General features: G+C 35.5%; 1 protein-coding gene across 1 annotated transcript in view; it reads right to left on the reverse strand.

Moving 5' to 3' along the window:
- ARMC2 (armadillo repeat containing 2) overlaps positions 1 to 23,657 on the reverse strand; it is a 71,427-nt gene that overhangs the window by 13,431 nt on the left and 34,339 nt on the right. Inside the window, 6 exon segments of the mRNA XM_085306896.1 lie at positions 10,369 to 10,468; positions 12,761 to 12,906; positions 15,417 to 15,637; positions 17,857 to 17,959; positions 18,791 to 18,966; positions 22,207 to 22,299. Of these exon segments, the coding sequence (XP_085163022.1) occupies positions 10,369 to 10,468; positions 12,761 to 12,906; positions 15,417 to 15,637; positions 17,857 to 17,959; positions 18,791 to 18,966; positions 22,207 to 22,299 (839 nt within the window).

The raw sequence follows: 23,657 nt of genomic DNA on the forward strand, positions 1-23,657 counted from the left end.
TAGAAGCTATTAGCTGCTTAAGAAGATTTAATTTGCTTCACAACTGAGTTAATAGCAGGTCCAGAATAACTCAAATGCTACATAAGGCAACTAGGATTTTTTTTTTTTTTTTTTTTTAATAACCCTGGTTAGAGAAGAAATTAAAAATATTTGACAGACCAGAATAGCACAGCACTGGATTAATTACTAATGATTTGTTTAGTATAAGTAATATATTTTTTATCCACAGTAATCTTAAAACAGCACTTTATATAACTAGAATAATCATACAAGCCTGAGCTTACTAATCTTTCAAGCAAGCAAATGTCAGCTGTGATGGCTTCCCCTTTTCTCTAGGCCGTATTAGTCTTGGAAAGGTTTCGAGCAGTCTTCAGTGTTGAAATTCATTAATTCTGTTACCTATTGTAGAAGACTAACTATCTTGATTTCTTACTGTTAAATCCGTGTTAGCTCTTAGCCATCTCCTTGTTAAGTCCAATTGCTTACAGAGGGCTGAAGTAGGTGTTCTGGGTGTTTGGGGATTTTTTTTTTTTTTTAAACAGAAATTTAATCTAAATTGACTGGTATACGATCCCCCCATTCTTTCTTTTTCTCTTCTTCCTAAGGCAGGTGACAAACAACCATGCCATCCTTCTCAAAAATTCCAGACATTACCCCTTCTGGCCCTTTTATAAGTACCAAAGGGTAAACTTCATCAGGCCTAGCTGTTTTGAAGACACTTAAATATACTCTACCTTATTCTTCAGTGATAAAAGAATTCAGGATGGAATAGGGGYTAGTCATTGGATCATACTCAACTTTTTCAGAAAAAGAAAAAAGGCATTCCATCTGCCAATAATTTTCATCGTTTTTGGAGCAATTATTTTCTTATTGTCTTCTTACAATTAACATACCATAGACACTTTTCCCATTTCTTTTTATGTCCATTTCTAGTTGCATCTCATTTTGTAATCTGTTTTTTCTGTTTTGTTTTTACATGTTCTTGCCATTTATTCTTACTGGCTAATGAGACCTACTTTCTAATTTTATATGTTATCTCAAGATCYCGTGATTTAACCAAACTGGTCTCCTGAAGCACTCCTATCCTGCCCTTCAGTGGAATATAGCACTGTATCTCTCGTTGCTTCATTTCAGACATATTGAGATAACACAGTGTTTTGGCAACAGAAGCAGATATTAATGGAACTGGCCTTCAACAACATCCCATCTCATTAGGTTTTATCTTAACAGTACAAGTAAGGTAATATTGTTTCTTCAACTACAGCACTGCAGTCTCTCCTTAGCTGCTAAACTGCTATACTCACACTAACCCAGGATTTTAGCAAACAATTTACATGGTGTTTTTCTTCAAATACAACAATAATACTCACATATAGTCTAGACTTACTTGGTATTAGAAACAAATTAACTAGACACAATCCAACTTGTTAAAGTATACATATTAATACTGAAGGTAATCAGTGAATCCATTTGTACTTTCACACATGATTTCACCAATAAGTCTCAGGTCTTAAGCCTCTGCCACAAGACACTGGCACTAACAAACATCTACTTAAAGTCAAGAAGGTGAACGCTGTCCCTTAATTTGTGAAGCAGGCAGTTTAAGTGAAGAATAAGTTCTCTTATCTGCATGTTTAACACAATCACTCTGTAGGACTTTTTTTTTTAAACTAGGCATCATTATTTTTGCGAGCATCTAAATGTCATCAAGACAAAATTTTTATGACCGTTCCTACTGACTAACCACTAAGAGCTCTCACCTTTGCTGGCACAATTCCCAATTCACAAAAGCTGTAAGAATTTGAAACAAACAACTGATGAATCAGAAGAGAGAACTGAAAAAAGCAGGCAGTCTCGTTTGACTCGTTTATATTGCCTTTCTAATTTTGGTCAAAACAGTATCAGCCCAGCAACGGCTCTACCCAATCAGACGACAGACAAACAGGTACTGTACAGCAATCAACTGATATTTTGAGAAGTGTGAGCTCAACTGTTCTTYCCACCTACAGGCTATCAAAATAAGCTTATAAAATACAGCTTCTTTTTAGCTAAGCACATCCGTTTTAATAGCATATTATCACAATTTCATTACCTCCCAGTAACAGTTTAGCTAGTAGAGTCAAATAAAAAAAGCAGGTACAACTTCTTCTGAGCTGCACAGTGCTCTAAGGTTCATATTTTCATTTTTGGCTATTTTTTTTATTTAAAAATGCTCATTAGGTAAGCACTGCAAGAGTGAGAAACACCAAATTAAAATTGCTGTGTAAAGAAATACATATAAYGATGGAACAGCATTTTGAAACCACTTGCAAGAATAAACCTGTACAAGGCCCTTGGGTCTTTCTGCACTTAAAGAAAATATCAGTCCAAATATTTTTATACATCTCCCAATATTTGGAGTATTTCCTAAAAAAAAAAAAAAAAAAAAACATGCATGGAATCTCATACATTCCCGCACCGACACAGAAAAATCACATACTGGTTAGTTATTGGATTAATTTATATAATATGCATGGCATTAAAGAAAAATTAGCACTAGAGTGAGGAATTACACTGTTCTTTCATCTTCCTATACAGAGGCATTCATGTGAGACATGCTGTCCACGGTGTGCACCCAAAAGTGATTGGAAATAGCTATGTGAGACCACATAGCTTCACTTACATAAACAACTTGCAAGAAAAATGTCAAGAAAAGCTCCAGAAGGAGAACTCATTTCTTTTTTCTTTTCTTCCAATCTGTCCAGAAACTACAATAATTTGTTTTTAAAGGAGTAATGACACCATATATTCTRTTCAACTCCTAAGACTTAATTTTCTGACAACTCTATACATATGACCACTGTTTTGAAAGATTTCTTCACTTAGCTAATTCTAAAAACCTATTCCTTGCACTGCGCAAGTTGTAAAGGTATTCAGYGTGCTTGCTGAGTCATAGAACCAGCAATTTATCTTGACAATTAAAATTTATTTGCCCTTTTCTGTAAATCATGATAAATATGGCTACAAATAGTACAAGTTTATTTATCAGAAAGAACATAAAGCCAACTAGGTAGGTRATTTCTAACTCAAACAAGATAAACAAGGCAGGTTTAGGGAAGTCAATTCTAACGCTTGCACATATTAGCAAAGTACCTGCTTTTAGTCTGTTTGGTACCTGTACCTGCCTTTGGTGGGAAGGGGAAGTCTGAAAACAAAAATTCAGATTGAATCTCTAGCTGTGAAAGAAATGTGCTTTTCATATAACACAAACCTAACAGAGTTAGTAATAATTCCAGCAGTTGCCAAGCAGGATGAATTGCCTTTAGGAGTCATTTGGATCAAATTTAATTTTCAAATTTGTCTTTCAGCTTTATTATACACCCTTGGAAAGGAAGGATGAGACTTTTCTTTGCAGGGACTAATAGAGGACAGCAGTTGCACCATTTTCTTCCAAATACAGTAAAGATTCAACTTGAAGTGACATCCTGACTGTGAAAATTCCCAGTCAAATCCAGAAGTAATAACCAACTCCAAATGAAATTTGATTGGGGGGGGGGGGGAAGCGGAGGTGGGGAGGGAAAGGAGAGAGAACAACCTGGAAGTATCAAAAGCAAATGAAGAAACCTTCAAGCTTTCAGTGGACCAAGAAAGTTTTGGATGCTCCTGACTGAAGGACCTGAAGTGAGAAGCAGATCAAGAAGTACTTTGTCAGTAAAGAGCGAGCTCCCCAAAAATATTAATGCATTTGAGGATAAAGACATTAGAGWAACTACCTCTGTGCAACACAGCTCACAGGGCCCTAACCAGTAATTTCTCCATCAAGAAATCTGTTTAGATACACTTTTCTGAAAATAGTACAAATTTACTTAATACATGTTAGCAATTAAGAACTCATGTGCTTAGGTTAGCGAACACCTGGGGATCTGGAAAAGGTAGCAAAGAAAAGTAAGCATGTTGTCAAGAGAACATTTGGTGAAAAGCAGTGCATATGCTCTACTGTAAAGCATTTCAAGAATTCACAAACTGAAACTTGAACACTACTGCCATATTTCCTCCATAGGATTGCTCTAATGACTGTTGATCTGCCTACTCTTATTTCTAGTTTGAATTTGTACAGCTTCATCCACTACTTTGTATTTTTTTTCTCCCCTTAAAGGACAGCCTACCATCAGAAATTTCTTCCTTACATGGATTCTATTAATAGGTGACTTGCTCATGGTTTAATCTTTGTCTTTGATAAATTAATTTCCCTAATCTTGTTTTTCAGGGTATTCTAATCATTCTTGTAGCTCTTTTCAGAGCCATTCAGAGCATCTTTTGTAGAATAAGAATACTAGAAGAAAGAAAAATATTTTAGTAAGTGTCAGTAACAAAAAGCAGTATTACCATCATGCTTTTCTTATTTGATATTCTAATGTTTAGCTATCTAATAATTACCTTCACTCTCTTGTATCTTCCAGTATACCAGAAGAGCAGGTTTTATATGAAATCTGACAAGGACTGAATGAGTACAGGCATTGCTACATTCCCTGACCATTTTACTTTCAGAGCATACATTTTGCATTTTCCTTACTTTGGACAAGGGGGGAAAAAAGAAAAAAAATTACAACTAGAGTATTAGGAAGATGACATATACTGTCAGTTAGGCATATTGTCAGAACTTATATTGTAGGGAAAGGGTGACCTTCTGTGGTTATTTAGACTAATCAGCAGGGGAATCCTTTCTAGCTGTMAGTACATTTATCCCAAGATGGATACTTTCTTCTTGAAAAAGTGTCAATTCAGGATAGAATGACTGATCAGTTACAATAGGCATATGCACACACAAAACCCAGGAGCAAAATCTCATATTTTAGTTCTTTAATGGCTACTTACCATGCTCYTTTCATAGCTTTTAAATTGCTCAAGGCACTGTGACATTGAAGACGTATTGTGGGAGAAGAGGGAGGAAGAATAGAAAATACTTATTTGTAAATGTAGGAGAAAAGAAACACAAKCTGCAAAGGTTCTTTGTAAGGTTACCTTGACAAGCATTTCTTTCAGCAGAAATGGTGGCAMAAGCAGCACCCACTCTCCTTTCCATTCACTCTTCAGTTCCCAACTCATGTTGAGTCTTCAGTATTTGTGAAAGATAATGTATTAATTTGTATTTTTTTGCATGGCTGCTCAACAAACAAGACTGGGAGTGATGCAGATCATCATAACCAGCACAGGGCAGGGTTTTTTTTTTTTTGGTTTTAAAAGTTATTGGAATCCAAGTCAGTTTTATGACCTGATGTGGTCATAGACCACACAAATGTGGCCATGCAGCCACATAAATAGCTGTCCTCAGCCCAAACAAGATGGCACAGGGGTGAAAACTGAGTCACAGAAGCACAATTAGGCCATCACTGTTGAGTTCTTTAGAGGCAAGCTATGAATATAGACACACAAACACTGCCAAAAAAATAAAAATATTTATTTTTTAAAATTAGAAAAAGTATATCTTCATTATCTTGTAAGATGATGATGCCACTGAGCAGTGTGCCAATAACACACTTGAAATATTCAGGAAGCAAACACCTAAACCTATTCTAAACAGCCACAACATTAGAATCTACTCTTAAGAGCCTGTGGCTGCTTTGGGTCATTAAATGACTTATGTTATATAACTGACTGACTGAAATGGACAGATACCAGGTTCCTGGCAGCTCATCACACAATTCTCCACAAGCCAGCCAGAAAAACAGCCAGGAAAGCCAGTCACTGCATGCAGATAAGCCTTCGTCTAATAAATAAAGACGGAGACAAAGCAGAGACATTCTCTGCATTTTTGGCCCCCGCCTGGTTTTTCCCCACTGCAGCAATTCTAAGAGCAAAAAGACATTCAACAACCTTAGAAAGAAGTCTCTTTCAGAGGGAGAAAAGAAGTCTTACAAGAATAAACCTGCTTGCTCACACAAGGCTATAAACCAAGTTGGAACCTGCTACCTGGTAGCTACATTTGAAACGAAAGCTGGGCAGATCCAGGAACAGTAATGGGGTCACGTGGTTAGAGAGGATGACCAAGAAATTTCAGTCCAGTTTTTATTTAATAAATTAGTTTTTACATTGTTAAACGGGCAAATCAGTGTGCAAATTATAACTGTAAATTAGTGCAGTTCTACTAGCTGATGCAAGAGATGCAAAACTAATAACAAATCTTTTCAAACACATCAAGAGTAGGTAGTCTGTCAGCATATGCAGGACTAACTGATGATCAGGGTAAAACAGGAGCACTGGGGGAAGAAAATGTCATTGCAGAGAAGCTAAATTAATCTTTGCACTCATTTGTGTTCACTATGAAAGGGRCCAGGAAGTTCACAGCCTTTCTCTAGGGAAGACTCAGAGGATCTGTCCAAAATTGAAGTGATCATAAACAATTTTAAGGAACAAACTGTGAAAAAAAAAGGTAACAAATCATCAGGACCAAATGATAATCTCTCAAGAGTTCTAGAAGAACTCATTAATTAAATAGCTTAATTACTGACAGTGATGTGCAACCTCTCACTTAAAACTCTCTTGATGCCTGAGGACTGCAAGGGTAACAAGAACAACATCTATTATTRGTAAAGGATCCAAGATCCAAGGGAGATTGAAGCAGGCCCTTCTTGGAGTTCCATGAGGTGCTAGCTCAATGTTCACAGGAGGGAAAAAAAAARRGGGGGGGCAAATTAGATTTTGGGAATTACTGAGGTTGTATACTTACATACGTTTCTGTGTTTCTATGATGTGACCACATCTTAACTGCYGTATACAGGTCTTGTCCCCTCATCTCAAAAAATATACATGATACAGAATTGTAAAATGTTTAGAGCAGAGCGGCAAGGATGAACAATGGTATGGAGTAGCCTTCATATCAGGAACAACTAAGAAAGCAAGGACTCTAACCTTTGAGAGGAGAGAACTCAAAGGGGATCTGAAAGTTTTAGAAAGTCAGGAGTGGTATAGAATGAGCGACTAGCAATCAACTACTCAACAACTTTTTTCAATACAAGAATTAGAGGGTATCAAGTAAATTAATAGAGGCTGAGCTCAAAGAAAGTAAAAGGAATTATTTATGCAATGCGTAGTTGCTATGGGAACTCCTTGCCAATGAATAGAGGGGAGACTAGAGGAGTTCATGGAAGAGATGTGTATTGAGATTTATCAGGTACATGAGGAACCTTATCTGGCTGAGGAAGACTATTCAAGAAAATAGTTGGAGGTCTGGAAAGTACAGGTGGTAAATATCACATATGTTTCCCTTGTTTTTATTCTTCTCTAGGCATCTGATTTTCCCCATTTGTTGAGGTAAGGATAGACAGGCCTTTGGAGTGACCCATTATGATTAATCTTTTGTTTGATAGGCAAGTGCTGCATTCAGTGACTCAGATGCTTAAAAACTGTTTTCTAACTGAACCCTACTTAGGTTAAACTGAAGAGTAGAGACTCTGTGGCTATACAACAAGCACAAGATTTCACGAAAATATTAGTATAACACCCTGCGTTTGTGCACATTAAAATTGAAAATAGCCTCTTAACTGTTCACTGATAAAAGATTACATGTATTCTGCCAGGGCTCCAAAAGTCCACCTAAACTCAGGCAGTGCATAACTGACTGACAGAAGGTACTACCCTATTTATGCAATCTTCCTACTCCAAAAACACGGCTTCCTTGTGGCTTATGGCATTAACCAGTCTGAGAAAGTCATGCTTTATTATAACTTATCTGAAAAGCTTAGAAGATGAAGATCAGGAAGGAGAATCAGGAAGGAGAAGTAGCAGCTTCTGGATTTCTGGAGATGGGCAAAAGTATGAAGTTGACTACGCACAGAAACATGCAAAGCTTATCCTGCAGGACAGAGGTTCTACAAGAACTCTGACAGCTGTGTCACCTGGCAGCCAGCAAGGACGTTTTTGTTTCCCCACACGAATAAACTCCAAAACCAAGTACCAGTCAAGTTGAACAGAACACGTATTACGGATGCTTAGAAAAGTGCTGCTGAATTCCTCACTTCTACCTTACAGATTCAGCCGTCCCAATCCTGTATACTCCTTATCTTAGAGTATGACACATGAAATTAAGGTCTTGTGAACGCAGTTTCCCCAAAAAAACCTTTCACACAGAGCTGATCTACTGCTCTCCTAATCCTTCTGCTCCTCTACCCAAGAGGCAAAACGAGGAGGGACCAGAGAGAGAGAGAGAGAGAGAGAGATTTGAATCTGCAATGTGGTAAAAACAGACTAGCTGGGTGGCAGCTGTGGAATTCACTACTTGGTGTGGGAGCAAGTCCATTTTTAATTTAACCAATTTTTAGTCCTACAGATTTTGAATGCTTTGAGTTAATAATACTGATTTATCTTCCTCTTTGCTGCTGCTGCTTTTTGCAACAGACAACTTTATTCACACTGCTGTTAGTTGTTTTCTGTTCAACAGATATCAACTCACTGTGTAACTCACTAGCTGTCAACATACGGTGGGGGGGGGGAGGGAGAAGGAGAGGTGGAATTAGCTGTGCCAACTGCACCGCAGGAAAAAAGACACACTCCTCACAGCTCAAGCGTTTGTTGTATAGTGCAGGAAAAAAATGCTGCATTGCATTATCCATCTTCTTCCTGCTTCTGCAGGGCTTCAGTAAGCTGACAACTGACAGTTGCATGTTTGTTCAAAAATCACAATAAGAAAAAATTATTTCGAAAACACTGCATATACAATCATCACAGTATAATAATTTGTTTTAATACAGATTATTTCCTTACTAGTTAATATTTTGATAAAACAGAGGCAGTATTTAACACAAAAAATAATGACGATCTACTAAATAGGGATATTCTAGAAGCACCTAAAAATTAGGCGGACAAAAGAGAAGCTGATTTCTCAACATTATCCATCAGCAAACATTTGGAACTTGTATGAGAACCTAGAATTCCTTATGGCACAAACCTATTACGTCAAGGGCCTAGAAAAGTTTCCCTTAAAATTACAGATGAAGATTGAAAGATGTTACTCAATTTAAGCTTCATGTTTCCAGTTCTGTCATTTGTTCTTTCATGTTTAGCTTTTATACAATACTCACAAAGAAAAATACCCATGAATCTAGTAAAATACTATGCATTTCATATTTCTCTTATTATTTACATAGCGTTCTACTAAAGTGTTTCTGAAGACTGTATAGTGCAGGAGCAGCCTGAAACCAAAGATGTTCATGTATGCTGCAGAAATGTTAATTAACAAACATTCAGAAGTACAAAATAACATAGTCTTTCTCCTTCACGTGCACTGTTGCAGAAAACAAGGAGGCAGGTAAACAGGAAAGGGAGAAAATATCTTTATATTAGGCAAGAAAAGGGGTATTGATYGCCCAGCACAGCTGATACTACTGTCCTTAACCACCTTTAAGAACAGCAGCACAATAGCCCACCTTCCAACAATTCTCTAGGAACTGCTAACCCTCAAATAAATTGTATAGGTTAACTAGATGTCCTTAAGCTAGTTTAGATGCTGAAGCAGCTAAGGAACTTTCCTACTTTTAAGAATAATCTTAGTATGATTTAACATTCTGTGTTTCAAAACCTTGTTTCACCTCTGAACACCAGTGCTTTACACAAAAGTTATTTTCATCTTAAACTTTACCTGACAAGAAAGCCCAGTTATTTGCCATACACAGGGCATTCCAATGCAGCAATCTTTAAAACAATAATCCTGGACCAAACTCCCAAAGCCTGGTGCTCTGGTACACATAGGAAAGATACRGTAACAGTCAGTTCAGAAGCACTAGACCCTTCAAAGTTCTAGGAAGGTCACCAGCAAGTATACTCTTGTAATTTTAGCTAGCAATCTGAGACATGTTGACAAACTAACCACTTATTTCTAGGTGCATGATCCAAATGCAGTGTCCTAGACGCATGGTTTTCTTTGGCAGAAGACATTTCTCGGGTATGTGCTGAAGCTATCACCTTAGAGTTTATCAAGGAACAATTTTTCCCCTGCTTTTTAAACTGCCATCTCTGAAAAACCTACACTTCTTTTGCAGGTGAGTAGGGCAGGAGAAATCCCTATGATTTTCTACTATTAAATATTCAAATAAAGTATTTACTTTAAAAAGTGTATTTTTAAAGCTAAGAGAAACAATCAAGTAYCCAAAGGACTGTTTTTATACATGTAAGGATAGACAAGTTAATCGACTGTCTGTTCTCTATACTGCTTTGTGTTTTTAATCAAAATGATTTCATTTCAATTATTTACTACTTAGAAATGCTATCAACCATTAAAATGAYTTATTTGGTAAATGTGCATAGAAGTAGGTCACTGAAAACAGGCTTATACCCAATAATACACAGACATATCAGAGGATTAATATATAAAAATCAAGAGATGAAAAAACTGACCTGCTTCTTCTGGTGCTTGTTTAGTAGGGCTAAAAATAAGACGTAACATCTGGAGCAGTCTGCCAGAGCTGCACAGAAGTCATTGTAGGAAGAAAGTTTGCTATAAAGGTACAAAATAAAATATAAATGAATGCGAGCTTTTTCTCCCTCCTCAGAATTTTTTAAGTTACTTTGCTTTTGGCTCTCAGAACCATATTTTCCAACAAATGAAATGAATGCAAATGTTTTGTCCTCTTCTAGAAGCACAGAACTACATAACACTAACAAAAAAGTCTAGCTATCCTGGACACAGTGAATTATGGGAAGAAGTGAACATAAGGAGCTTCCCAACCTACTTGCTGTATGGGCACAGCATGCTAACTCTAGCACGTCTTAGCATTAAATAGGAGACCTGTAATTTCAAGATGACATGAGAAGTCAGACTGGAGAGATACAAAAGGTCTCATTTCTAATGCATGTCTAGTAGAGCCCAATGATAGCACTAACAGAACACATTTCTCATGAGCAAATATGGAGAATATGCCTTCTGGCAGTCATGACATTATGTCTGCATTTTCTACACTGCATACCTTTACCATTATAAAAAAAATAGGAAAGGATGTGCTTTAGTCACACCAGAAATACTGCAGTATCAGACTGAACCAGGTAACTTTTTACTTCCYATGTAGTCAAAACCAGCAAACATCTGCATTGATGTCCAATTACAACAGATTATAACAATATTTATAGACCCAGAGACACAAATAATCTGAACAGATTTGAAAAATCTTCTCTGCAGAGAAGCTTCCTAGAAGTTATTCACTGAGAGAAGAGAATAATCATTCCATATTCCTAGAGGAAGTGCAACCTTCAAGTCTGTTCTACACTGCACAGCAAAAATTATTATTTTTTTTCCTGCAACTGCAATTTCCACAAAGCTAATTGAATTGATTTTATGGCTAATCTGTATGCTCAGAGCATACAGTTCACCAAACTTGAGGAAAAAAAAATGTGAAGCAGCAGGAATTTTTAAATAAGACAAATCACTTTTAATCCACATTGAATTCTAGATCAAGTAAATATCCTTCTGAGAATGGCAGCGTAAGTATTGATTACATATAATTACAAAACTATTTCCTAATAGAAATAGTTTTTCCTAGCCACTCTTTTCACAGCATTTTACCAAGTAAAAGAAACTCCTCAGAAGTAGTAAATATGCTTAAACTGCTGTGATCATTGCTAGAATTTGACTCATTTAGGAAGAAAATTAGACACACAGATGTGGACAAACTGGCATGGACTTGGGGAAGGAATTTACATGTACTCCTGTTTTACAAGGAGTAAACTGCAGTGGACCAGACTTTATCTGTGTTTAACTGTGGAGGAAGGCAAGACAGACCCTTAAGTGGCTGCTCTTCAAAGCACAACCCAAGCTTATCTGGCAAAGAGTGAGATGGATAATTTGGAGTGGCTGAGCAGGAAGAAAAGTCCATAGCAGCATGACTTCTCAACAAATGTGAAGCCATAAGGCAACATGACTCACAACAGTAACAAACYAGCAATGGCAAATACTTTACCCAGAGTAGCAATCATAGCTTGCACTTATAACCAAAATTATCTTGAAATTACCAATGATTTCACAAATACTACAAAATCCTTAAATTGTTTGCAAGTCCATTTAGCACTGGGCASAACAAGTTTTTCCATTGAGAGGCTATGCAGGCTACAAGATCCTTTTGGGCAATTCAGTCACACAGATCTCCCTCAAAAAGCCACATCTTGGGAGATAGCCACTGAGCTGCTCATAAAACTAGTTTCTTTCAGTGCCTCCATCTGCACATTCAAGTCCCAATCCCACAGATTAATCTCAAATGTTCTGCAACAGCTCAAAACAATGAATGCACTTTTGTGTTCACATGAACATGAGTTGCATTCATGTGAATCATAGATGACTCAAATGAATCATTTTCTTTCATGTATTTTATTTTTTAATCAGTCTCCAATATGACCTTAAGCTTGTGTAATTTTTCCTTATTTTTTTAAAATATGGTCTAAAATAAGATTAACAAATATTTAATAATTCATACAGCTTTAAAACATAATAGTATTTTAAAAAATTTCAGTCTAAATCTGTGGGATAAAAGGAGGATTCAATAGAACAAAATACTTTTAACAGGAACAATGAATCCTAGTTTGTACAGTTGCAATAAAATAATTCTATGAGTATCAATGAAGATACAGTTGCCATACAAAATCATTAGAAACTACTCAGGGCTTTTCAAAAACACTTTAATGGAAGTAAGTAAATCTTCTCCAGTTTTAGTGCTTTATCCTGTCTTATTTGAAGTCACTTGAAAAAATAGCACTGACTCGATTGCATGCAGAAGTAGATAGAATTGTCTTCTACACATACCTGAATATCCTGACAATATAGGTACACACATCCATATCATTCATACGCTGCTCTAGCGCCACACAGAGCTCAGGGACTGCACCATTGCAAATGAGCTGGCATCTTGCCTCAGGTAAATCAGCCAAGTTTCGCAAAGTAGCTGTCAACTTCATATAGAATATTTAAAGATTAATAAATCATAGCTGTTTACTACAAGATCCACACTGTTTTGAAAATTTAATAAAACTAACATCTGATTTGTAACATCCAAAGCAGTCTGAATGTTCTGTTAACATTCTGCACGTATACATCCAGCAGTGAAATGATAACACCAAATGTGCAAGTAACAAAATTGTGTGTAATAAAATAACTGTCTGAAAATGAAAGATTGATATTGGTCTTTCTCTGCATGTAACTTCCTCCTCTGAGGAAAACATGATCTTGCAAAAGTTTTAAAATTCTGTATGCATATCAATGGAAACTTAAGTGAAATGCTGTGAATAGTTAAAGTACTTTTTTGCGTAATGGCTGATTTTGAAAATCTACATTAGAGTCTTGCAAATTAGAGATATCTAATTAGCTTGCAACTCCAACTATTACTCAGTTATTATCAAAATAACACGAATTGTTATAAAAATACAGTACAGTTTATTTTCTTTTATTGAAAAACTTCTAAGTTATTCAAGATCAAGAGAAATCTGATATTCAAACAGTATTAAAATGAAACAGCTTTAGTCCTCACATTTATTTTACAGAAAGCAAAGTATTTTCAGAAGGTACTGCTCTATTTCAACGAGTTTAAAGCATAAAATATTTCACAACTTGTAGACAGGCAAAGTGAACTATCTATTACCTACTCCAGGAATCTCTCTCTCTTGCAAGATAAAAATATTCAAATACCCAGGTCAGACTGGCAATGACACAAACTAGCTGCTGATCTAAACCAAAAACTTACCATAAAATTAAAGTGAGGTCGCTTAATCTAAAATGAATGCAGTGAATCTTCAAATTTTCCTTATTCCAATAACAAAATATTGGACCATGGGTCTTGATTATTTATACTATTTATACTAGTACAGGACAAAGACAAAAGTAAGAAGTTTTCAAAAGAGAAAACATCACAAGCTATACTCTAATTATTTTTGTTATGGAAAAGCTTTTGCAACTATAGGTCTAAAATGTTTAAGTGTCTTAATGAGAAATAAAATTACCTGAGAAAGTTAATTAATACAGAACTTCTGCAAAGCAGAAATGTTAGGGGAATCTAAAACCCTTGGAAATGGACTCAGATTTTAGGAAAGCTCTGTAACTGACTCTCAGCATAACTTGAAAGATCTTTAMAAAAAAAAAAAAAAAAGAAAACAACAACAACAACAAAAAACCATATTGCAATCACCCCTCCACTTCCTTCCAGTCCTGCTGGACTACTGCTAGCAGTGGCTTTTTCTCCACTAGGTCCAAAATAGCAGCAGTAACTCTCAGAGAGTTTTATTGTATCAGTTCTCATCATCAAGAACAACCTTTTAGCATTTCTTCCTTGACTTTCCATCTCATCTCCAGTTAATGAAGTATTTTTTTTTCTGTTGTTAAATGAAAGAAAAAAAAAAGCACCACACCCTAGCTTCAGTATCACTCTCCAAACATAGTATCTATTAAATCCTACAAATATTCAGAGATACTCTGGTGGTAATGGTCAGAGAATACTTCTCATATAAGCCCATACTGATTTTCTTATCCCCTTGAAACCAGGTCCTCAGATTCACTGCTTATGGAACACCTTGTTTTCAGACCGCACTAGTAACACTTTTCCAACTTATGTTCTATAGTATCAAAAATGAAGCATTAAGTTGTTACCTTTCTATATTTACAAAATCTTGAGCCTCACGAATACACCCAAATTATCAAGAACGTTACTATTATTGACCAGTATCATACAACTTCCGCACAACTTAGAAATAAACCCTATTAAAACATTGAAAAAGAGTCAGTAAGTGCATACACTACATTGCTGGCAATTAACTTGCATTTCCCTTTATACTTTATCAATAAATCTCAGAATTGGGTTACTTTTCATATTCATCATTCACAGAGGAACCTCGCATGTTAAAAGATACAGTTTTGAGCCTGCAACCTTCCAAAAGCTACTCTGCTGGGGCTTTTATAACTCCATTTTCCTTAAATCACACTTCTTCAAAAACAGTTTTTCAAATTACTATATTTTCCTATACTTTTTGAAATGCACTATTCTTGTAATAAAAGTTTATTCTAATCTGGTGTATCACAGAACTGATTTGTACTGATTGACTATTTCACTTTAAAGAATTAAGAACACATTTTAACCTAAGTTTGGTATAATATCTCTCATTGGCATTATAAAGAAATAATATTTCTAAATTCCTAAAAAATATTTTAAAATATAAAAAATAAACAAAATATAAAAATATTTCTAAAAATATTTCTACTCATTTCAAAATTTCTAAAGGCTCTAAAATTAACCACACAAATACCTACCATAATTAAATTTTGTTCCTGACAACTCCATGCAATCTTCGCAAAAGAAGTCCATTCAAATGTAGGGTAAACACTGTCAGTGACACAGAGTTAAATAATTTCCTCTAATCAACTTTTTAATTTTCCCTTGCAGTGTGCACTTTTAGAAATAAAAATAAATGCTAACCTGGACTAATAGGTGGCCCAAGCTGAAGAAATGTGTCTCATTTTCTTTGACATTATTAATCTGCTTCATTAACTGCAGCAACACTTCAACAGCTTGTTTGTTGACCATTTCATTAATGAGCACTGCATTTCCAGACATGAATTTTACAGCTCCCATACAATACAGGAGAGCTTCATTGTTTTTTTGTAGATCTTCCATTCTCAGAACCTCCAACAAACAATCTACAACGAAAATTAATATTCAGAAAGCCTAAGATTACTATTTTGTATTTGATAGAGTCCAGTCCTTGAAGAGATTAACAAATGGAGGAGGAAGGAAAAAACAGAACAAAAATAAAAAAATCCCAAACCTCACCACTCAAAGCACAGATGCCTGTATCAAATCCTACTTTTGAAGAGTCTGTAGCTTTTTTAACCTTACTATTTATGTAGGTCAAGAACTGTAACACTTCTGCTTTATGCCAACCATTGTCAGGCACCTGAGTTTAAATTAACAATTGTTAGTTGTTTTAAGTCCAGTGTATCCTTTACAGTCAAAATTGGTATAGATTATTAAGTAATCCTAGCCAGTTTTATGCTTCAAAATTTCCAGATAACTAACTGAAACATGTATTTACTTCTGCTTGGACACATTCCATATAGCTAAATAAAACCATTTTCCTATCATTAAATCTGACAAGTTTCTAAAGTTTTTCTGATATTTCAAAATATATGCATGTATAAGGATGCATATGTTTCTCCCAGCTCTTCCCCAAACTCCCATTCTCACCAACTGTATGATGGTCACACTTGGCTATGACAATGTCAGAGCAGCTTCAAGTCTCCTCCCAGAGGCTTGAACAGTAGCTGTCTATTTTGGCAATGAATGTTTAATCTGTTTCTTCTATTGGAGCTGTTCCACTGGGCATAAATAGTTCATAGGGCCAGAGAGAGAAAAAGAAATTCTATAACCAAGTGACTGAAACCATAACCTGGAGTGAAGATGACCCAGGTTCAAGTCCTTGGTTTGCATAAGGTGTGTCTAAAACACTCTCCATGAAGAGTGAATCAATCAATCAAACAAAAAACATTCTTTGACTACTTTTTAAACGACAGAGAAAGAAAAAAGAGAAAGGAAAGTCACTGAAGATAGAAGTGAGAGGAGGGGAAAAAAAAGAAAAAACCTTATACAGACATAGCTGATCAACTCATCCAGATTCTTGAATAATGCTAATCTCTACAAAACTCCAAACTCCACTGAGCAATCTGAGTTGTTCTCTTGTCTCAGAGTCCTTTCCAGTTCTTACAACTGAAAAGGCTTATCTGGTCTTCGTTCCTGCCAACACATACACTAAACTTTAACACTGTGAGCATTCTCATTCATTTAAATGAGCTACCCATATGCTTTAACTTATGCAGATGAAATAAATGTTTGCAAGATCAAGGCCTAAGTTAAGATATAAAGTTTTAATAAAAATTAAAGGAATGAATATCAACACTGGTTTTCATTCATACACCTTCTTTTTTTTCATATTTCTCGTATTTACAAAGTAATAAGAAACATCTGATAAGAGTGTCTCTCAACAAGAGATTCTTGATAGAACTCAAAACCCAGGAGAGAGATCTTTGAGCCATTGTTGACAGTTCTCTGAAATTGTTGAGTCAATGTGCAGCAACAGACACCCCCCCCAAAAAACAAACAAACAAACAAAAACAACCCACAATTGTTCTCAGTACCCTTCTTGACGATGGCCAACAGGACAGAGGGTATTATCTTGCTTCTACAAAACCTTGGTGCAGCCACATCTTGACTACCACTACTCTACACCTCAAGAAAAATACAGTAGAGTTGGAGAAGCTATAGAAAAGGGCTACTAAAACAGAGAATCAAGCAATTTCCATACAAAAGGAGACCCAAAAGGCTGGGATGTCTCAATCTGAAGAGGAGAAGGTTGAGATACATGCAACTGAGCCTTACAAAGGCATGAAGATGGAAGTAAGCTGAGAGATGAAACTCTTATAAATTCCGCAATACTAGAATGAGGGACACTTGATGAAAACAGTAGATAGGCTGCTCTGGGAGACTGTACACACAGACAGAATCAGAAAGTTCAAAAAGGAATTAAGACAAATTAATGGATAAAAGATCCACAAACAGACAGGAAAAAAGGATCAGGCAGAGATGGACCATCTGCCATCCTAATATAACAAGTCTGATGGAGAAGTATGGGGAAAAACAGCACATGGAAAGCAACTAAGCTTGCATGTTCTCCCTAAATAGCATCTCCTACAGCTATCCTCAGACACAGAATACTGGACTAGATGAACCATTAGTTTGACCTCATAAGAAATATTTAGCATGTGACAAAAATTAACTCTCAGATTAATCATCTTTAAAGCCACAGAAAAAAAAATCTAACTCTTGCATTTCAACATCTTATATACAAGAACAGAATACATACCCAATAATTTATCATTTTGTATGATATAATCATTTTTTTCATTTCTGCAAATTTTAAATGCAAGCTTGCAGACAGTGATAAGATTTTTTCCATTCACTTTCATCTGCAAAGAGTATAAGAGACAAGAATCAGAACTAAAACCTATGTATAAAAATACTCTGTAAATTTTAAAAGTTAAGACTTCATGACAAACCTATTCCCACATGAGAACTCTCAAAAATCCCAGCTGAAACCCTGACAAAATAGTGAACCACACTGAAAAATCTTGCAAAATTCAAGGACTCTAATATCTAGTTGGTTTAAGCTCTATCAAATAAATTGTGCCACCTGACTAAAATAACAGGTGATACATATGTATTTTTTTAAATATTTTACACAGGTAGCATATCGGGTACATTTTTTCTTTAATTCACTCTTACAAAAGAAATTCTGCACAGGGTTCACTGGTTAGGTATCTACAGCCATACAAAGATACTCAGGTAAAGGTGTTTAATCAGCTAAAGATATTACTCAAAACTAAGCTTCATTTCCACGTTTGATTTTATTATTTTTATTATTATATATTATTACAAATTGTATTATTTAAACAAAAATAATATATATAAATAATAAATTCCTGCATGTGCATCCCAGTTTTAAGGCAATGTCTCTTTTCCATGTATAAACAATACACTAGCCAGCATATACCAGCTATCCTGTTTTCTGTCCCTTCTTCCTCCCCTAGATGTAATTCTCATCCAAAAATATGCTCCAACAGATGCCTATCTGGATAAATGTGAGACAAGTATCCATATAGCAAGACATTGTGCTTAATGAACAGTTAGTTTAGATGCAGTTTAAAAGTATGAAATGCAAAATTAAATGCAAGTAGTAGTTCACAATTTTGAGCTTTACATTCTACCATATTACAAAATATCATTTTTTAAAGACTTACAGACAGAATAATCTTTGCCAGCTTCAGGCAAAGTGGGTCTGAATCAATGTCTACAAGTCTATATAATGTCTTCAGAAGCACACTTTTTCTTTTAAATCTTTTCCCAAACATATTTCCTTCATTCAAAGCTTGATGGAGTTTGGTGCAAGCCAGGCAAAGATTTTCTATATTGTCTTCTACTTGAAGTGAGTAGGAAGATAGAAAAATGTAGAAATTAATGATCAGTACCATCTTCTCCAGAGCAACTCAATATATAGACACAGAAGAACAAAACAAAGAATAGTTTGCACCACAAAGAAATCAGGCACCTAATCAATCCCTTAAAATGCTAACTGTTTGGAAACAGTTTTATGTTGGTCTTTCCAAAAGAAGAGAGACTTAAGTTTAGCAATCCCAGAATAACAGGGAGAACTAAAATGAAACTTTTCTTTAATGCTCAATAATCAGACTGACCATATGCCCACCAGAAGACCGTGATTCTGAAAAAAAAAAAAAAAAATCTTTAAACAGCCCTACCAAACATTATACATAAAAAGCTATAGACAATTAAGGAATATTTTACAATCACAGAATCAGTAAGGTTGGAAGGGACCTCTGGAGATCATCTAGTCCAACCCCCCTGCTCAAGCAGGGTCACCTAGAGCAGGTTAGACAGGGTTGCATCCAGGCGGGCCTTCAAGATCTCCAGAGAAGGAGACTCCACAACCCCTCTGGGCAGCCTGTGCCAGTGCTCCGTCACTCTCACAGGGAAGAAATTCCCCCTCACGGTCAGGCGGAACTTCCTGTGCTTCAATTTCTGCCCATTGCCTCTTGTCCTGTCACATGGGACAACTGAAAAGAGTTTGTCCCCGTCCCCTTGACACCCTCCCTTCAGGTACTTGTACACATTGATAAGATCCCCCCTCAGTCTTCTCTTCCYCAGGCTGAAGAGGCCCAGCTCTCGCAGCCGTTCCTCACAGGGCAGATGCTCCAGCCCTCTGATCATCTTTGTAGCCCTACACTGGACTCTCTCCAGTAGCTCCATGTCTCTCATTTTCTTCATATGCATTTTACCTAAAGTTATATATCAGGCGTTGCTGGGATTAAGACAGACTGAATGCAAGAATTCATTAGAACTCTTCAGTACATAGCAGAAGGGAAAGATGCATCTGGATGGATGACTCTTTTCCTGATGGAAACTTCATCCATCTCTTAATCTAAGTGCCTCCAACATGTATTTTAAATATATAAAAATAAAACCTGCAGTAAGCTATTAGAAAATCTGCATCTCAACAAAATGAAATCATACACATTTACTTTAGAAGGAAAAGGGGAAGTCCTGCTCGTCTATTTTTAAAAATCAAGTATTTTAGTTTTCACATTTGCTTTTCCCTGTAAGGTGAAACTAACATAGTATAAAACTACTTAAACTTCCTGGAAAAACTTTGCGTTTGCTCAGGCTAGACCTTAATGACAAAATGGACATAATCAAGGCGGTAGAAAGCATCTGGCACAAAAAAAAAAAAAGGATATGAACATGGAATTATGAAGAAAATCACTATATGTAAGACCTCAAAGATGTAAGTGGACTCAAGAAGGCACCTCTCATGCTGGACAGGGTCTGAAAGTTTGTATTCATCATACTCACCCCACCACCACCACTTTCTCCTGCCATTACAAAGGAAAATTTAGCAAAATTTGACATGATCCTAACATCTCTACTCCAGTAATCACTGAAATTAGAAGGTCAGAGTAGTCGAAAGAGAAAGGGCTGTACTTCATCTTCATTTCAGAAAAATTAACAAAAAGCAAAAAAAACCATTTCTCACACATCCTGTTGGGCATTTCTGAAGTTTATCATCCCTTGAGTACTGGAATGTAACAAAATAAAATACCTGCTCCTAGAGAACAAAAGCTATTTGTTTTGTTTGTTTGTTTTGCCATGTAACAATCATCTGAAGTACATGGCATTCATAGAATTTTAATATCTTAAGCTCCAAGTATTTTTTTTTTTTTTTTTTTTTTTTGTGGAAAGTTTTATGCATATATTCAACCGGGAGAAAGTAGAAGACAGACTTTCCTATTAATATATTAACATGTAAAACTAAACATGACTTAAATGAACATGTATAGGATTAGCTGAAGGAAAATGAAATAAGTGACTGAAGACAAAGTTAAACAGTATTGCATATTACCAAGAGATCCACTCAGAACATTAAAATTATGGAATTCCAACGCTCATTTTGATAGAAATATTGCAACCATGCAGTAAACAGCCCGAATGGAGTAATATATCATGCAGCTGCAGTAGATGGTGACACAATTCATTTACTTTTAATCAGTATGAACACTCAAGAAGCAGCAAAACTAACTTTCAGGGTTTTGTAGTCCTACATCAAATCAACTGATGGTAAAGTATTAAAAGATAGTTTCATCTATTACTAAAAAATTCCATAATTTTAATAAAGTAAACTCTGAAGAAGAGGCATGAAAACTGATTTTCCTTAACTCTGATCATGTCAAAAGGACTGATTTTACCTGAATAATATTTTGCTCACCTATAAAGAACATCTTACTTTGCAAAACTTTAATTCAGGGGCTTATATTTGGCAATGTCAGCATTAAGCAAGGAAAGGATGCAGTTACACAGCCATTTTCAAATTTTCTGACCAGCATTTTTCTACACATCAGTGACAGGAGTGGGAAGGAGAATCTTTTCTTTTTAAAATGATGATGTGTTTTTGGAATCAGCACTGCATACGTTTCATACTCTCACACCTACAAAATTACACAAGAAGTTTTCTAATCTGCAGTATGTTATAATAAACATTGCACAGCATCCTGGAAAACTGAAGCAATTCCTTCATTTTATACTCACTTCTAAAGTGCTTGTAAAAACAAAACAGTTTCCTTTCTATATTCCTACCATTCAAATAAACACAATTTTTATAAAAGGCAACTGAACAACCTTATTAATGAAACTTTAAAATAAACTGAGTTATTTCAAGGTTCAAATTTTCAAGCTATAGTTAATTTACTCAATATTGTTTCAACATTGAGTCATAACATACTTTTCTGAGACATCTAACACCTTAAACACAGATGAAAGACTTATTTACTTCAGTAAATTTAATTCAAATCTTCAATACAATCTAAACATAAAGCATTAAGCCTATACAGTACTTTTTTCTTAAAATGATTACCCCACCACTGACTTCTAAATTGACAGATATATAATATCTAAGATAAGCTAATTTAATCAGACAGGAACTTCTCTGAAAAGGTATTTTTCACACTATTAAGACACAGAACATATGAAAGCATAATGAATTAAGTAGTCTGATTACTATTAATCTTCACAGTAAACATAGATGATTCCCTCATGCTTTTCGTAGGTAGTATAGAAAATGCAGACCTTCAAAAACAATGTTACCCACCATTCTCCAGTTCACATAGAATTGGTAGAATCTTTACATGCCAAAAGTTTTCTTCCTCTTCGGATTCATTTACTGTTCTGTCATCCTCTAAGCCTTCAAAATATATTCAAAACAAGAGCACACATTTAGTGGAGGTTTCAACTTTTACACAAAATAAATCGTTACAAATATTTTATTTATCAGTAAAAAACCTGAAAACGTCATATGTTGCTGCACTCTAGGTTATTCAACCTACCCAAGCTTTTCTTTTTCTTTATATACGTTCAGAAATAAAAGTTTCAAACAAAACTAGATTGGATAAATCTTTGTTATGTAAAGCTGTACTATAAATCAAGATATGTTTTTGTTTGACATTAATGTTTCATTTGATCACTGAATTGAAAGACAATGAGTATATTTACATCAATATATCACACTATTTTTCAGCTGACCTTCAGTTTTCAAGCATGTTAAATTTGTGCTCATGTGACAGCTGCATTAAGAACATCCAAACTGCAGGCAATTCTCTAGGACTAACAATTTTATCTAACAAACATGCAAAGTTTATAACACTAAGCTTGGTTAATTAACACTTTGGTCTCAACTAAGAARCATGGGGAAAAAGTCTTAATAGTTACTACATCCTCTTAGTGATCCTAACCACTTCATACAATGAGTTTTAAGGGCGTCCTAACTGAATTTACATAAAATGTGTATTTCCCTCTTATTCTTTGTTACTATAGGAAGTAATCTAATGTGTAATCTGAAAGACAAGTATCAAATTACACATATCTGAGATATTTTTGCCTCCACCAAAAAAGTCAGAAAGTTTGAATGCAACAAACTTCCAGCTTTATTATCTCAAATTTACTCCACAATGAATGTGGAAAAAATTGCTGTTCATTTTCAGAAAGCTTAAGAGTCTACATCACCAAGAGAAATTCTTTGAAATACTTCAGATTTTTCTTAGTCTGCTTCTATCAGAAAATACAAAGCTAAAAACTGGTAGACCAATCAACAACTGTCTGGAAATCTTCCTGAACCAAACTGAGAACTTGTATCTTTTCTCAGATTGGATAAGAGAGCTCGCAAAAAAGTGTTTATTAAAAAAAATGGATTCTAGGATTGACTTTCATATCAATGCAGTGTAACTTGGAATTATACCTGCTTCCTGGACCCCCTTTTTCCTTTCATCTGACATTGTATGAAGTAACAGAATTCTGGGTCTTTACTACTGGCACACTACTCCCAGAGAGCTAGAGTTCCTGTGTAACTTGATTTTTAAAGGAATTAACAAATTCAGAGGGTTGTGATCAGTGGCACAAAGTCTAGTTGGAGGCCTGTAGCCAGTGGTGTCCCCCAGGGCCAGTGCTGGGTCCAATCTTGTTTGACTTAGTCATCAATGTCCTGGATGAAGGGACAAGGTGCCTCCTCAGCAAGTCTGCTGATGACATCAAACTGGAAAGAGTAGC

Source organism: Rhea americana, unplaced genomic scaffold (genome assembly GCF_003343005.1).
Source record: "Rhea americana isolate MKP2758 unplaced genomic scaffold, rheAme1 scaffold_25, whole genome shotgun sequence".
Classification (NCBI taxonomy): domain Eukaryota; kingdom Metazoa; phylum Chordata; class Aves; order Rheiformes; family Rheidae; genus Rhea; species Rhea americana.